We start from the raw sequence: 16,071 nt of genomic DNA, 5'->3' as shown, positions 1-16,071 counted from the left end.
GGTTCCAAATGGTGGAAGAGGTCATTTCCTCTTCACTTTCCATCTTTCAAGGGTCATCAAATTGTTTTGTTGTTGTTGTTTTCAATTTTCCTTAAGCAATATCTTTTATAGCCATTTCTTCCTTCCTGTTCTTGTGGTCATAAGCGTCATTGTCTCTCTCTTGGGTAACTCCCTTTCATCTATCCTTTGCCTACCAGCCCCATTGACAATAAAACTAATATATTAAAATATGTTAATTTTCACATTCGTTCTGCTATTAACACTGCCATTTTCTCTTAAAAAACCTTCGCTAAGTAACATAACTTTCTTTTATTGTAACCTGACCACACCAAGACTATACGTACAGGGACTGAGCCTTATCCATTCTTTCTCCACCAACTAAGCATGTCTCTGGCATATTGTAGGTATTCAACATACATTTGTGGAATATCAAATACACATTCTTATTTCTTAATAAAATTTGTTACTTTTTCAGTATCTTCCAACTCATCCATTTTGGTAGTTTATTCAAACATTTCTGTTATTCAAGACCCTAGTAGCTTTAATTAAAAAAAAAAATCTTCATTTATATTTTCCTTCTATGTCTCTACAATATGTACCTTAAAAGAAGTTTCCATATCATATATTTTGGAAAAGTCTATCCAATTTAATACCACTTCCCCAAATAAAAAGTCTTCAAATTTTTAATTTATTTAAAAATGACTTCTATTAGTTATTTACACTTATAATTGCAAAAAGTATACACAATGAATGACTTTAATGACTAATTTAAGAGATAGAAATTGGGCATAGATTTAGGAACTCTCAGTGTAGTTTTCTTATAGGCTGATGATATTGAAATTTGCATAACTTCTTGGCAAAATGGCTGCCTGAGAGATATTTTGTGTAAAAATATAGACTATTCTGAGACATTTTAAAGATTTATGAGAACAACAAGATAGAACATTTGAGGCCGGGCACCGTGGCTCACACCTGTAATCCTAGCACTCTGGGAGGCCGAGGCGGGTGGATCGCTTGAGGTCAGGAGTTCGAGACCAGCCTGAGTAAGAGCGAGACCCTGTCTCTACTAAAAAATAGAAACAAATTATCTGGCCAACTAAAAAATATATATAGAAAAAATTAGCTGGGCATGGTGGCGCATGCCTGTAGTCCCAGCTACCTGGGAGGCTGAGGCAATAGAATCGCTTAAGCCCAGGAGTTTGAGGTTGCTGTGAGTGAGGCTGACGCCATGGCACTCACTCTAGCCCAGTCAACAGAGTGAGACTCTGTCTCAAGAAAAAATAATAATAAAAAAATAAAAAGAACATTTGAAATGTGAACTGTCCTAAAAATCCAGGATGTTTGGTTGGCCTATCCACATGGTAACACAGATATGAGCCTTCCTTAGACCTCTGAGGAGACTAGAAATCTTTGTGCCAGCATAGAAGTTAATGTGCTTCCTTTCAAAATAGAAGGAAGATTGTAAGAGGTTTTACATAAATATGTAATATTTTTAAAAGATTACCTTGATTGATGATTCATATATGACTTTTTCTGAAAGAGGTGGATTTTCCAACCCTTGAAGAAGTTCTTTTGGAAATTCATCAATACAAGAAGAAGAATATAGCTGTAAGAATTTTTTAAGGAAACAATGCATTTCTTTCTGGCGCAAAATCAACTCAGAGTTGTAAAGGGATGTGAGAAGTGTATCATCTGGTAAAGAAATTCCAGATACCGGCCTTGCAGATGCTTAAGGAAAAAAAAATACCTTAGTTTAGGTTCATGTTCAATAACAGCATGATCTCGATATTGTTGGTATTTGCTCACTAACCACTATCCCTGTATATCCCCACCCCAGCTGGTGGCTGCCAACAGTCTGCCTCCATTTTCAGAGGTTATACACTAACAGACTTGTTTCTTCCACACAGGAAGGAAGGAAATTTCAGAGGCACATGAGGATATTACTTCAGATTGTAAGTATTGGCAAGGGTACCATATATTCTATCTACCTGTCTTATTTTGGGTACTCCCCCCAAACCGATTCTAAGGCAAGAATTTAGATGCAGGAAGTTCATTTGAAAAGTGATCTTAAGAAGTATAAGAGAGGGGATGGGCAGTGTGACCAGGAAAACAAAAAGAGCCAATAAAGCTGAGTAGATGAATGGGCAGTAAGGGCTCAGTCCCACTGGGAGCCTTCTGAAGAAAACATGTACGATTGTTTGCTTTGAGAGACTGAGAAGCTGGATGGTTTACCTACTAGCTTCCCACCTCATCAGTTGAAGGTTACTCCTGTGTGTGGAATCCCTGGCACTCGCAGGCTGTCCTGACTGCAGGCTGGGCAAGCCCTGCAGGCTTCAGGGAAAGCCCAGAGCAGAACAGTGGCAAAACGTGGGTGGGTGCTTGACGTGAGAAATGCCAGTGGTGAATTCGGGGATGAGCTGAGCTGCTGGGGGGCAGGGCATCACCAGGGCTGGCTGCACCAGCTCATGTCGAGGTCCTTCCTCTCTGAACTTCCCTTGTCCTGGCTCCCTTCACGATGAACTTTTTAGCCCTGACACCTTGCAGAGTGCTTGCTTTTCCCATTGCTAAGTCCTAACAACTGTGCTTAGCTACTCAATGACTCAGCCTGTTTTCCCTGCTGGCTTCCCCATCACTGAGCCTCGGCATGGGTCAAACTGTCTCTACTGACTGTTTGCACTAATGTGAGCAACACTGGGTCACCAACCTCATGGGCACAGACAAAACGTAACAATACACTTTGTCACAAAATCATAAGAGGGGCTGATGTGAAGCAGATTGTACCAGTTTTTCCTGGATATTCTTTAGATAGCAACAATGATTTAAGAAAAAAAACTATATGGAGTTAAATATCCCATCTGAAGTCATGCATTTCTTCCCTCTCTCTCCCTAAAGCCAAACTTTCATCTTGTTCATTTTATTCATTTTATAAGCCGTCACACTGAGATCACTATTTCTTAGCTATTTTGAGCTACGGACCACTTTGGCAGTCTTGGGAAGCCTCTGGGTGCCTCCTTGTCATGCTTTTAAATATGTGAAATAATATATTAAATATATGGAATTTCTAAAGAAACCAATTACACTGAAATATTATTCTATCCAAGGGTCCAAGTATGCCAGGTTAAGAACCCCTGAAATTTTCATCTTCTTATGACAGTTCACTCAGAAAGATGTCAAAAGCATCTTATAATTCTAAATAAGAAACATGGCTTAAACCGGAGCTGGAAAGAAGTATGTTCTCTCTCAACACATCAAAAACCTACCTAGCAGTTTGCTCATATTATTAATCCTTTGAAGGTGAATATAGTAGCGCAGTAGAAGGATCCAAGTAATATCCACTTTGGTCTCACACTTTTTTCTAGCATCTGTGTTCTCATACATGTCATCATTTTGGTACAAAAATGTAGAGCAAGTCTGGAAGACAACTTGGTAGTCATCTGAAAGTCAAAAAGATGTTTAATAACACAATGTTACAATTTCCTTGAAAAACAACCATGTACAGAAAAACAAGCACAACTCAAAGGAAAGACTGACACATAAGACTATATTTAATTTTAAAAGTTTCTGTATCACAAAGACACCAAACACAAAGTTAAAAGACAAATTACAGACTAAGAAAAAATATTTAGAACATGTGTGGATTGTTTTTCTCTAGTATGTATAAACATCTTGTACCACTCAATAAGAAGTAATCAAGCAATCCAATTTCAACAGGCAATTCACAGAAAAGTAAACACAAATGATCAAAATTTTCAGCATCACTAAAAATCAGGAAAATGCAAATTAAAATGAAATACCATTTTGCATCCCTTAAGAATTGACAGACACCAAAATCTGAAAATAATAAATATTGGTAACTTGAAGAAAATAGAATTTTCATATACTACTTGCAAGAGCAACTTCTTAGAAAGTAATTTGGCAAGATCTAAGAAAACCAAAAATGCAGATACTCATATATGTGTACCAGAGTCTGGCACAAAGACATTCATGGCAGTGTTATTTATATTTTAAAAGGTAAACTTTTGCAAAGGCTCAGACTGTTTGGCAAAAAATAAAAAAAAAAGGTAAACTTTAAAAAATAAACAAAAGTCTATTCATTTGGTATGATTTAGAGTGAATAAATTAGATCTAGTGTAGAGTCCGGGTCCAAATCCCAGTGGTACAGCTCACTAGTGTGTGACCTTGAGACTTCTCTGGGTTTTTGATTTTCTGAGTCTTAATTGTCTCTTCTTTAAAATAGGCATAATGAGATATAATGGAGTATGACCCATTGATACAAATTTGAAAGCATTTACTCAATATAATTATTTGTATCATTTATGTATATATATATACACAATATATACATAAAATATTTTATTAGAATAGTGATAACTCTGGGGAAGAGATGAATAAGATCTTCTATGGTTAATGATCTATGTATAAGATGAATCTCCATGTACTTACCACCTAGCTTAGAAACAAAATATTCCCAGTACTTTCTGAGTACCTTTTTGAGTACTCTCTAATCCTGTTTCACTCTCTCTGCCAGAGCCCAGAAATAACAGCTATCTAAAACTTTATGTTAATAATCCCATATCTGTCATTTATCCTTTAAACATATATATCATATAATAAATAATATAATGTATTATTAATTTTACCTTTTTGGAATTTTACAGGGAGATAATCAGATCACATGTATTTATCTATGATTTTCTTTTTTCATTAAATATCATGTTTTTAAAATTTATCCAGGTTGGTATATATGGCTGTAATTCATTGATTTTTTTCACTGCTATACAGTACTCCATTTTATGAATATGCCACAATTTATCTATTCTATTGTTAATGGACAGGCAGGTTCTTTCCAATTTTATTTTGTTTTGTTTTGGTCTTTGCTATTATGCACAAGGTTGCTATTAATATTTGAGTACGCGTTGTCTGGTACATATGTGCACAAATTACCTGCACGTAGAATAGCTAGGTTGTTCTTTTTCAGGTGTCTTTTGACCAATCTTGTCTTTTGCTCTTCCACATAAATTTTAGCATAAGTTTGTCAGATTCCACAAAAACATCTGCTAAAATTATTACTGAAACTATATTAAATCTATAGGTAATTTTTAGAAGAATTAGCGTCTTACCAATATTTGAGCCTTTCTAACTAAACATGATATGTTTTCTTATAGCTTTCAATAAAATTTTATAATTTTTTTGTTTTAGAACTTTATCAGATTAATCCCTAGGTGACTTACATAATTTCATAGCTACTATAATATTTTTTAAAATATATTATCTGTTAAAATATACAGAAATAAAATCTTATAGCTAACAATCTTGCTCAACATTTTTATTGTCTATGGATTTTAGGAATTTTCTATGTGAATCTATAGCTAATAACAGCTTTTTTCTTCTTTCTAATTCTTTCTACCCCTTAGTTCTTACTTCTTTTCCTTATATTATTGTGCAGGGTACAACTTCTAGAACAATTTTGAATCAAAGCATTTTCTTACTCCTGATTTTAAAGGGAATATCCTTAACATTTGAATATTGAGTATAAATGTCATAGGGGTTTTTTTTTCACAGTTTTAACTTTATCAAATTCAGAAAATTTTCTTTGATTCCTAATTTTAGAATCATGAATGGTTGTTGAATTTTTCTACACTTATTTGAGATTATTATTATTTTTCCCTTTTAATCTGTTAAAGTAGTGATTTCATTTAATAGATTTTCTAATATTGAATTATGTTTGCATTTCTAGAAATAATCCAATTTGACATGATGTATCTTTTGATATGCTGCTTATTTTGATCAAAGTCATACATTTACATAATCAAAAACAAAATTCCTTCTCCCCAGAGGCAAGCATTTTTAACATTTGTGCTTTAGTTCTTCTAGCAGTTAGTTCCAGCTCTTAAAATAATTTCCCTATAGCATTTTCCTAAATTATTAGTTCTAGAAAATGCATCTATTGATTTTCTTCTGTGACAGATGAGATATTAGCTCATACAACCACTCCTCTTCACTTCAAAATTTTTATATCTATGTCACCATTTTTACTATTTTTGTAAATCAACAATGTTCTAAAAGCTCTTTCTAGTTCCACCCAATATAGGCAACATCCCTTGATGTCTTCCCTTGTAATCTAATAGCATCGACACCTCTTCACTGCCTCCCTTTTATGTTTTCTAATTTCAAAATTGAAAATATTTACAGTCTGTTCTGTATTTATAATAAACCCTTCATTGTTTTGTCTATTGATTTTGTTGAAAATCAATAAATACTTAAAATTATTATGATTGTACTATATAAGAATTGTTCACTTTGATATGACCAAATTTCTTTCACTAAATGTCACAACCTTGTGACCCACAAAGGACAAAGTTCTCAGCACAAAGATCAAACACATTGTTTTTACTCACACCAGTCTCTGAATCATGTCATATTCTAATTCACTTCATATTTGGACCATGAATTCTTAAAGAATATTTACCCCTAAAATTTCTGAATGTCTTTTTTTCTCTTGTTCAGAGAAGTAATATTTGCATTCTTTACCATATCCCTAATACCATCTAGATTTTAGCCATTTTACTAATGATCAATAATAAAAAAAGAACCCATTCATGCTCCTAAAGACATTCTTGAGATCACAGACTTGCCACTCCAATTTATACTGATGTTTCTTTTCAGAACTTTAAAGGTGTCAGACTGTCAGCTTATCTACCCTAGATTGGATAAGGGAAGATCTGGCTGCATTAATGGAGATTCTCTACAGATGGAAATTTTCCCCCATAAAAGACAGCTTTGTAGCTTTACTTCTGTCTGCTGGACTTGTGGCACCCAACTCAAAATAAGTCAAAGAAATATATTTTGGTGTAAAATATTCTGATTTCCTTCAAGGGCCCTCTTTCCAGACCTCTCCACTAACAGGCATAGACGTACCAGCCCCACCTGTTAAGGCCCAATTCTAATCCCTCTCCAGTGAGGTCCTCAGATTCAGCCCCTGTTTAAAAATCCCGGATTTCCCTTTCCTGGCTTCAAGCTCAGCTACAAATTAAAACAGTTTTTGTTCTACTTTATCCAGCATTGTTATGTGTTTGGATCAGGAAGGGCAGAGACCTCTCTCATGCCAGCTCAGTCCTATCAGAGCAGCAGGTTGACCAGAAGTATCAATTCTAAATGGTGAGTTCCTGGTAATACTTTCTTATCGCACCCAACATAATGATTAATGACACAGACTTTAGAACTGGATAGAGCAGGATTTGAATTAGCAGTGGAATATTACTCAAGTTACATAATCTCTCTGAATGAGCATCTTGCTTCATTTATAAATGTGCATAATGACACTCTCACAAGATTTTCCTAAAGAATAAATGAAATCCTAGTGCATAGCATCAGGTGCCACTCATCTCATTATCTGGCACTTTCTGCATTATGGCTTTCTGCTGTTGTGTCAGTGTTGACGTCTTGGGCGCTGCTAAGGGTACCAAACAATCTTGTTAAGTTCCCTTTGATTCCCGGAAGGGTAAATCTCAGTCTTCAGGACTATTCCATTGTGTACTCATTTGAGAATGCTTTCTCAAATGTGCCATCTGTCATTTCTTATTTTCCACTGTTGACTCTGTCTAGAACAGAGAGGGTCTCTTTATACCTAGTGCCTGACAACTGGTAGAGTGTGTGCTCTGCTCTTGGCCCTGGCACTGCCCTTTCTCAGATTGAAGTGCTCAATATGCATATTTCTGAGTAGAATTTCTGGACTCTTGCAGGTACTAGACCAGGACAGCTCTGTTTCACAAGATTGGTTTTCACCATACCTAAATTGTCTCATCCTAGGTACACTCAAACAGTGCTGGTGGGACTGTAAACTAGTGCAGCCCTTGTGGAAAGCAATGTGGAGATACCTTAAACAGATTCAAGTAGACCTACCATTCGATCCAGCAATCCCATTATTGGGCATCTACCCAGAAGAACAAAAGTCATTCTATAAGAAAGACACCTGCACTCGAATGTTTATAGCAGCACAATTCACAATCGCAAAGATGTGGAAACAACCCAAATGCCCATCGACTCATGAATGGATTAGCAAAATGTGGTATATGTATACCATGGAATATTACTCAGCTATTAGAAATAATGGCAATATGGCATCTCTTTGGTTCTCCTGGAGAGAGCTGGAACCCATTCTATTAAGTGAAGTATCCCAAGAATGGAAAAATAAGTACCACATGTACTCACCAGCAAACTGGTTTCCCTGAGTGCACATTTGGGAATAACACCAATTGGGTATCGGACAGAGGTCGGGGCTGGGTGGAGGGGATGGGTGTATACCTACTTGATGAGTGCGATGTGCACTGCCTGGGGAATGGACACGCTAGAAGTTCTGACTGGGGGGGGTGGGATGGGGGAGGGGAGGGGTGCACACCTACATGATGAGTGTGATGTGCACTGTCTAGGGAATGGACACAATTGAAGCTCAGACTCAGGGGGATGGGGAGGCATGGGCAATGTATATAGCCTGATCTTTTGTACCCCCTTAATGAGCTGAAAAACAAACAAAAAATAAAATAAAATAATAATAATAATAAAAAAAGTAATTGCAAGATTAAAAATAAAAATAAATAAATAAATAAATTGTCTCATCCCTAATACTCTGAACCAATACAGTGTGCACACACACACACACACACACACACACGACCATTGCTAGCATAGATGATTTCCTCTCCATTCCCACCTATAAGTGGAATAATTATTTGAGATTTGAGTAGTAATGTGCCCCACTAGTTCCCTAGTACTGAGGGGAACTGTGTGGTGGAGGAATAGGAGAATGGAAAATAGTAGTAGAGAAATAGCATCACAGTTTTTAGTTGGTATTGACCACCCCCCCCACGTCCCTAAACCAGGAGCAAGATGGTAAAGGGGGAACAGATCAATCATATTTGTTCAGGCTGGAAGTTTTGGTCTGTTTCAAGAGGCACAACATATACTAACGGTCAGTTGTGATTCTCAGTTCTGCTCTGTACATCTTTTTGTATTTTGACAATCAGTTCACCAACATTAGTTTTTAGCGTGACATACATTAATATTTTTCTGCATATCATGTGTCTTTAGTTGTGAGAGGCTGTGTCTGGGACCACTAATCCCAAATGTTACTTTTAATTCAAAATGTCTTACAGAATTTAATAATTTTTATCCCAGCTGCAATTTGTATTAAGGCAACAAGAAAATCAAGACAAAAAGATTGAGCATACTTGAACATAACTGGACCCAAAGTGAGCACCTAATAAATGTCTTTTTGCATTGACTCTATTAATAAATATGGTCCCACATTGCTAGTACCACCATTTCAGAGTCTCTTTCTACAAGACAATGTAGAGAATATCCCAATAAATTGGACCTGGTACATCGCTCAGTTCTTATTGTTCTACACATGTCATGCAACTCCTCTCTGGTTCTGGCAAGATGATCTATATTCCACCCTCCACACATGACTAGTCCATTCCGTCATCATGCTTCTGGTTGTCAGTTGCTCCATTGTGAACATTTGCTTCCCCTCCCCTTTGGTGTCCATGTCTCTGGTCAATTTGCATCTGCCCCATAATACACTTCTCCCAGAAAACAATGCCCCTAATTAACTCGTATGCTATCCTGCCTGAGTCCAGCTCCCCTCAGACGGCATATATTTAGCTTCTGGCACATTACTCTGCCTTCATTATCATGTTCCTCCTAAAAGACAACTTTCTATAATGTCAATGTGTTTGCCTGTTCTGATTATCCTTGACCAGAGCCCATGGAAGACAATACCTGCCTCCTTGACATGTTCTCTGACTCCTTCTCTTTGGACAGAAATATCTGGTATAGTGCTCTATACACAATAACAAGGAATGTTGTTCACCACCCCATGTATAGATCAATGATAGCATTGTTTAAAGCTAAGATTACTGAGGAGGTTTTATGTCGGATGCTAATTTATGCTAATGCAAGGAAAATCAAACAAGTTTTATTTGTTGTTGTTAAGAGATTTTTCCCTTTAGCAATTCATTATAATGTGAACCTCATCGCCATCTGGGTATTTGTGGCAATCAGGTGGGAATTCAGAACCTCTTTCCAACCCAAACACTGAAGTGAGGGAAGTCATCAACCTGAATTAATTATCAGCCTGCCAGGAAAAGACTGCAGGGCAAAATTATTATTCTTGAGGCAAGACAAAATGCAAAACAGATTGGAGGTTAAAATTTGGTAATTTCATAGTTAAAATAGTAAAGTAGTACTAATGGTATAAAATGGAAACTGAAAAATTGGAATATGCTGTGAAAACCACTGAAATGGAAAAAGAAAGTGTAGTTTTAGCATTAAACTGAGATGAAGGCTACCTGCTCAACTGGATCAAATAACATTATTCGGTTTAGGGGATGCCATTCTCTATTGGGTGACATCATTAATTAATCACAGCAGTACCTTTTTTCCTGTCTTTCCATACAGAGGTTCAGAATTCTTTTCAGGTGGCCACAGCCATAGATTGAATTTGTTATATGTGATAGGCACTCAGCAAACATTCATGCCCCTCTGCCTCCCTGTATGGGCAGGGTATATTGCCCTACCTCACTGATATTGGACTTGGCCCTATGACTTGCTACGACCAATGGGATGTGAAGGGAAGAGAGGCCTTAAATGTGCTTGTGTGATTTGGTTCAAGGCTCTTTTGCTCTGGTGTCTACCATGAGAAAAGAATGCCCCAGGTAGCCACTGCCCCTTCAGCCTATGACTCACAACAAATATACGTCAGTACATCTGATCCCAACCTGCAGCCTGAAGCAGAACACATGAATGAATTCTCGTTGTAAGCCACTGAGTATAGGGTCCATCTTAGATGTAATTTATTGATAATTCCTGCCCTAAAAACTGGTAGAGCACAAGGAAATGACTAGGATAAAGTAGACACATCTGTCAGAAGTAATAAGGAGCCAGTATAAAGAAGAAACAGCCATGTTGGAAGTTTGAATTATAGTCTTTTTTAGATTTTTGACTAATCTCTCAGTCTAGAGATGAGGACAATGAGCTTGAGAGAAATTAAATGGTTTGACAGGCTAGGCATGGTGGCTCACACCCGTAATCCCAGCACTTTGGAAGGCCGAGGCAGGAGGATTGCTTTTGCCCAAGAGTTTGGGACTAGCCTGGGCAACATAGCGAGACTCTTGTCTCTACAAAAAATTTGAAAATTAGCGTGGTGTAGTGGCATGCTCCTGTAGTCCCAGTTTACTGCTGAGGCAGAAGAATCACTTGAGCCCGGGAGTTGGAGGTTGCAGTGAGCTATGACTGTTAACACTGCACTCCAGCCCAGGTAACAGAGCAAGATCTCATCTCTAAAAAAAAAATGGTTTGACAGAAGAACCAAGATGTCAATCGAAGTCTCTTGATTATTACTAACATACTCTTTTTGTAACAAAACAATAATGTGGCTTTGAAGAGGGATGTGTTCCTGGCATTCCGAACCAGAGAGGATTGAGCTGCCAAGCCGTGTCAAGCAAATGAAGTGGTGGCAGCCCCTCCCGGCTGCTGGGCTACAGATTACCCTGTGCAGGGTCACTGGCTTTGTCCCTAGAGAACCCATCTTTGGGAGCTCTGAGGAAGGGCAAACACCCAGTCTGAGGTTCAGGCAATGGCCCAGAAACCTGGGTCACCTGTTTTTCAGAAAAGAGCCAAGGAAAGGGATGATTTCAGACATTAACACTTCAGTTAAGGTCGACCCAACACTTCAGCAGAGTAAGCTGCTGCCTATGGATGTGATTCCAGAGGCTTTAGGAAGACCACTCCCACCCCTGTCGGGTTAAAGTAAAACTCCTCTTCTCCATTTGCTCAATGCTCACCCAGTACCAAGCAAAATTAGTTTGGAAGTAAGACTGGTACCTTGCTTCTAAGCACCTATTCAAGTACGTAGCACACAAGAAGCACTCAAAAAATATTTTTCGAATAAATGAATGGACAAATACGTAAATGAATGTTAAGTACAATGTTACCACTGATCTGACATAGAGGTTTACATTATAGTTTACTAAAAAAGTAGTCGTAACTAAGCAAAAACATAAAGAGTATTGAGGTCAAGTTTAAATTCTGCTAACCTCTCATTCATTCATTTAACAAATATTAATATTCAATGCCTGCTATGTACAAGCACTCTGCAATTTGCTGGAAATGGAAATCAAATAGATGAAGCCCCTGACCTCAGGAAGCTGATGATAATTTAACGAGAGAAAGAGCTTAAGCACACAATCAAACATACACGAAAATGTAAAATTAGCAAGAAAAAGAACAGGGAACCATTTGAGAGTGTGAGAAGATGTGCACATTTTACATTAAAGGATCAGAGAAGGTCCCTTAAGCAAGCATTCCCTAAAGGTCCCAGTGGACATGTATGAACTGGAAAACAAACAGGCATAAGGAAATATCATTTTTCACTGAACCCTGCATTTGAAATGCACCGCCTGATTTAGTAACCCAGGTGCATGTACAGTGAGCTGAGGACCTTCTATTTTTTCAGCTAGGCCCTATGACCCCCATTGTCCCCAGTAAGCTCCCCAAACCATTACGCCTTGTAAGCTAAAAGCCAGAAAATTACAACAGTTAAACCTTTGAAACTTGATTACATATTACATATATCAGGTTTTTGTAAAATATGTAGACATCCAAACATACCAAGCAAATAATCTGTGTATGAAGACAAAAGATCCACAGCAGCAAATTCTGGGATATTTGGTAATGCTACCTGGTTAACTTTGTCGGTTCTAGTATTCTTCTTGCCAATAAGTAGGTTAATTGCCAGCACAGCTTCACTGACCTATAATCAATGCATAAATCAGAATTCATAAAGATAATCTTTCCATGAGGTAATAATATGAAAAAGTGAATTCATAAAATAATATTCCACATACAGTGGAAGAAAAAAATAGACAACCTGAAAAAATATTTGATCCCTGACACGTAGAATATATCATAGTCAAACAAATCATTTAGCGTTGACAATTTAATTAATGCATAAGTCACTTTAAATAACCTACCTCACCTAGCAATGACAGATATTTGCCAAAATGTCAACTATGTACACATGTGTATCTGCCAATATTTTCACAATATTTTCATTAAAGAAAAGCTGAAACAAATAGAGCCAATTCTGGCTAATAGAGATTAGAAACATTACACTATAACGAGTATTTCTAATCTTTCCAAAGAAACATAATTGGCACAAATCCCAAAGAATCTGAAATTTTCCTTCTCTTTTATAGATACATTGTGTTGCCTTAATGGCTGGTAGGCAGAGAATACAGACACAGCAGTAAAAAGAAAGATCAGACAAAAATCACACCAACCTGTGCAGCAGCTCTTATTGCAATCCAGGCCAATGAACTGTACATTTCAAACTTACTTATTGTTGCTTCTTTAATAGAACTGCTTCTTCTCGGAGGAGGCTAAAAATATGACAAATGTTTTATAAAAAAGGTACCATAAAGTTTCATGATAAATTTTCTCATCTTCTGAAGATGCCATTTTAGTGGAATACTATGTAGTCATTAATAATAATAATGTATCTATTGACATGAAAAGATACTGTTCCCAATACATTGGGGACAGAAAAGTGGAGGTTACAAAACTGAATGCAAAGCATGATCCCACTCTTCAAAGATATTGCACACACATATATTCCCTGTACATAAAACCAGGGAAAATTATTGACAGTGTTTATCCCAAGTTTTAAGGATAATTAAATTTTATTATATTTTTCTAACTTTTCATTATGAGTTTGCATTATTTGTGTCATAAATAAAATGGAATTTTAAGTAAAACTAAATACTCTTTTAATAGAGAATCTATAAACTGAATATATTATATGTAACAATGTCATAAATGAGACTATGACCTAAAGTTTTTTTGACAGATATTTGCTATCATCTTTCTAACTAGGAAATATTCAAGAGACTATATTATTTATCATAAGGTTCCATAGAAGAGCAAAAGAAACAATGAATGGGGACATTTTTTACCATAGCTGTTTGTGTATACATATATTTAGTTTTTAAACATGAGAAAGTAAAAGTTACAGAAATGAACAGAAAGAAACTGCACCAGCAGAATAGTATCTGTTGTATATTTTTAAAGATAACTAAAGTAAGTGTTAATAGTCTCTCTAAAGATTTAAATAATCTGGATAGAGCTAACCATTGAATAGACCCCTTGATGCTAATTTTCTGATGCCCGTATTTTGACCAATTCTTTAATTTTCAGCAAAACTGCAGAGTAAAACAAACAATAACAAAAATGTCTTTCTTTTACTTTGGCTAGAAGAATACCAAGGAAAAGGAAAGGCAATTTATAATGCTGATGCCAAAGCAATAAGTATAAGATGCAATTGTGGCCTCGCTAGATTAAGTGTTAAGCGTGGGGGAAGATGATATCTAGAGAGATGTGTCTATGGGGAACCTAAGCAATATAGCCCAGTCCCAAGATAAAAAGGCCCGAATCGTTTAGCTGTAATGGAACTATTTAGGCTCTGGGGTAGCAACTGCCAGCCTACAGACTATATAAGCTTGGGCAATTTACCTACTTAAATTCTGGAAACAAGACTAACAGGCATGAAATGAAGAATAGAGAATAATATTAAATAACTGGAATGTAACACCAGTGACCCAAATATTAAAAAAAAAAAAAAGAAAGAAAGTAATTTTGAATTGAGAGGAAAGTTTCATTGAGGAGGCCAGGCTTGAGCTCAGAGTAAAAAAATCTGGAGTGGGGAAAGACTATGGTGGGCAGTTTTTAGATGGGGGAGGTGTTCAACATTGCACAGGAGATACTAGCCCATATAAATAGGAAAGAAAAGGGGGGAAAATGCCTTCTAGATTAGAAATGAAGAAGTAAAAGAGTTTTTCTTTACAGAAGACATGATCCTGTATGTAGAAAATCCTAAGAAATAAACACACACACACACATCCACAAGCACTACTAGAATAAACGTGTTTAGCAAGGTCACAGAATACAAAAACTCAATGCTCACAAATCAACTGTATTTCTGTATAGCAGCAATAAACAATCCAGTAATGAAAAATTTTAAAATTCCATTAACAATAGAAATAAGCTTAATAAAAAGGTACAAGACTTATACACTAAAAAAAAATGTACAAAACATTGTTGAGAGAAATTAACTAAGATCTAAATAAATGAAGAGACAATTCATATTCATGAATTGGAAGACTTAATACTGCTAAGATGACAACTGTCATTAAATTGATCTATACACTCAGCACAATCCCTACAAAAATCCTGTTAGGTTTTTTTTTTTTGCAGAGATTGATAAGCAGATCCTAAAATGTATATGAAAATGCAAAGGATTCCAAGTAGCCAAAACATTTAAAATAGGAAGAACATAGTTGGAGGACATGCACTTTTCAATTTCAAAAATTTACTAGAAACTATAGGAATTAAGACAGTGGATACTTGTATAAAGGTAGACTTAGAGATTCATGAAGCAAGATTGAGGGTCCAGGAATAAACACTTACAATTATAATCAATTAATTTTCAACAAAAGTGCCAAGGCAATCCCTTGATGAAAGGTTAGTCTTTTCAACAAACAGTACTGGGGCAAATGGACATTCATGTTCAAAAAGACGAACTTAGACCATTACCTCACACCCTTGAAAATATTAATTCAAAATAGATCAGAGACTTACATGTGAAAGTTAAAACTATAAAACTTCAAGAAGAAAACATAGGGGAAAATCTTCAACCTCTGATATTAGGAAAAGGGTTCTTAGATATGCCACCAAAAACACAATCTATAAATGAAAAAGAATGATAAATTGGAATTCATTAAATTAAAAACTTCTGTGCCTTGAAAGACAAGCTACTATGGTAGAAAATATTTGGAAATCATTTATCTGATAAGGAACTTATATCTAGAAAATATATATATTATATTATATATATATATACACACACATACAAAAAAAAAAGAAAAATCGCAAAGCTCAATGATGAAAAAGAAATGACTCAATTTAAAAATGGGCAAAAGATCTGAATAGACATTTCCCCAAAGAAGATATATAAAT

General features: G+C 36.1%; 1 protein-coding gene across 1 annotated transcript in view; it reads right to left on the bottom strand.

Annotated features, from left to right (window-relative positions):
- CFAP54 (cilia and flagella associated protein 54) overlaps window positions 1-16,071 on the bottom strand; it is a 282,672-nt gene that overhangs the window by 56,979 nt on the left and 209,622 nt on the right. The window contains exons 60-63 of the mRNA XM_069491252.1: window positions 13,341-13,439; window positions 12,670-12,811; window positions 3,261-3,434; window positions 1,505-1,728 (exon numbers count right to left, since the gene is read on the bottom strand). Coding sequence (XP_069347353.1) covers window positions 1,505-1,728; window positions 3,261-3,434; window positions 12,670-12,811; window positions 13,341-13,439 — 639 coding nt within the window. The remainder of the gene's footprint in view (window positions 1-1,504; window positions 1,729-3,260; window positions 3,435-12,669; window positions 12,812-13,340; window positions 13,440-16,071) is intronic.

This window comes from Eulemur rufifrons, chromosome 16 (assembly GCF_041146395.1).
Source record: "Eulemur rufifrons isolate Redbay chromosome 16, OSU_ERuf_1, whole genome shotgun sequence".
Taxonomy (NCBI): Eukaryota; Metazoa; Chordata; class Mammalia; order Primates; family Lemuridae; genus Eulemur; species Eulemur rufifrons.
This window is presented reverse-complemented; position numbering and strand designations above follow the sequence as displayed.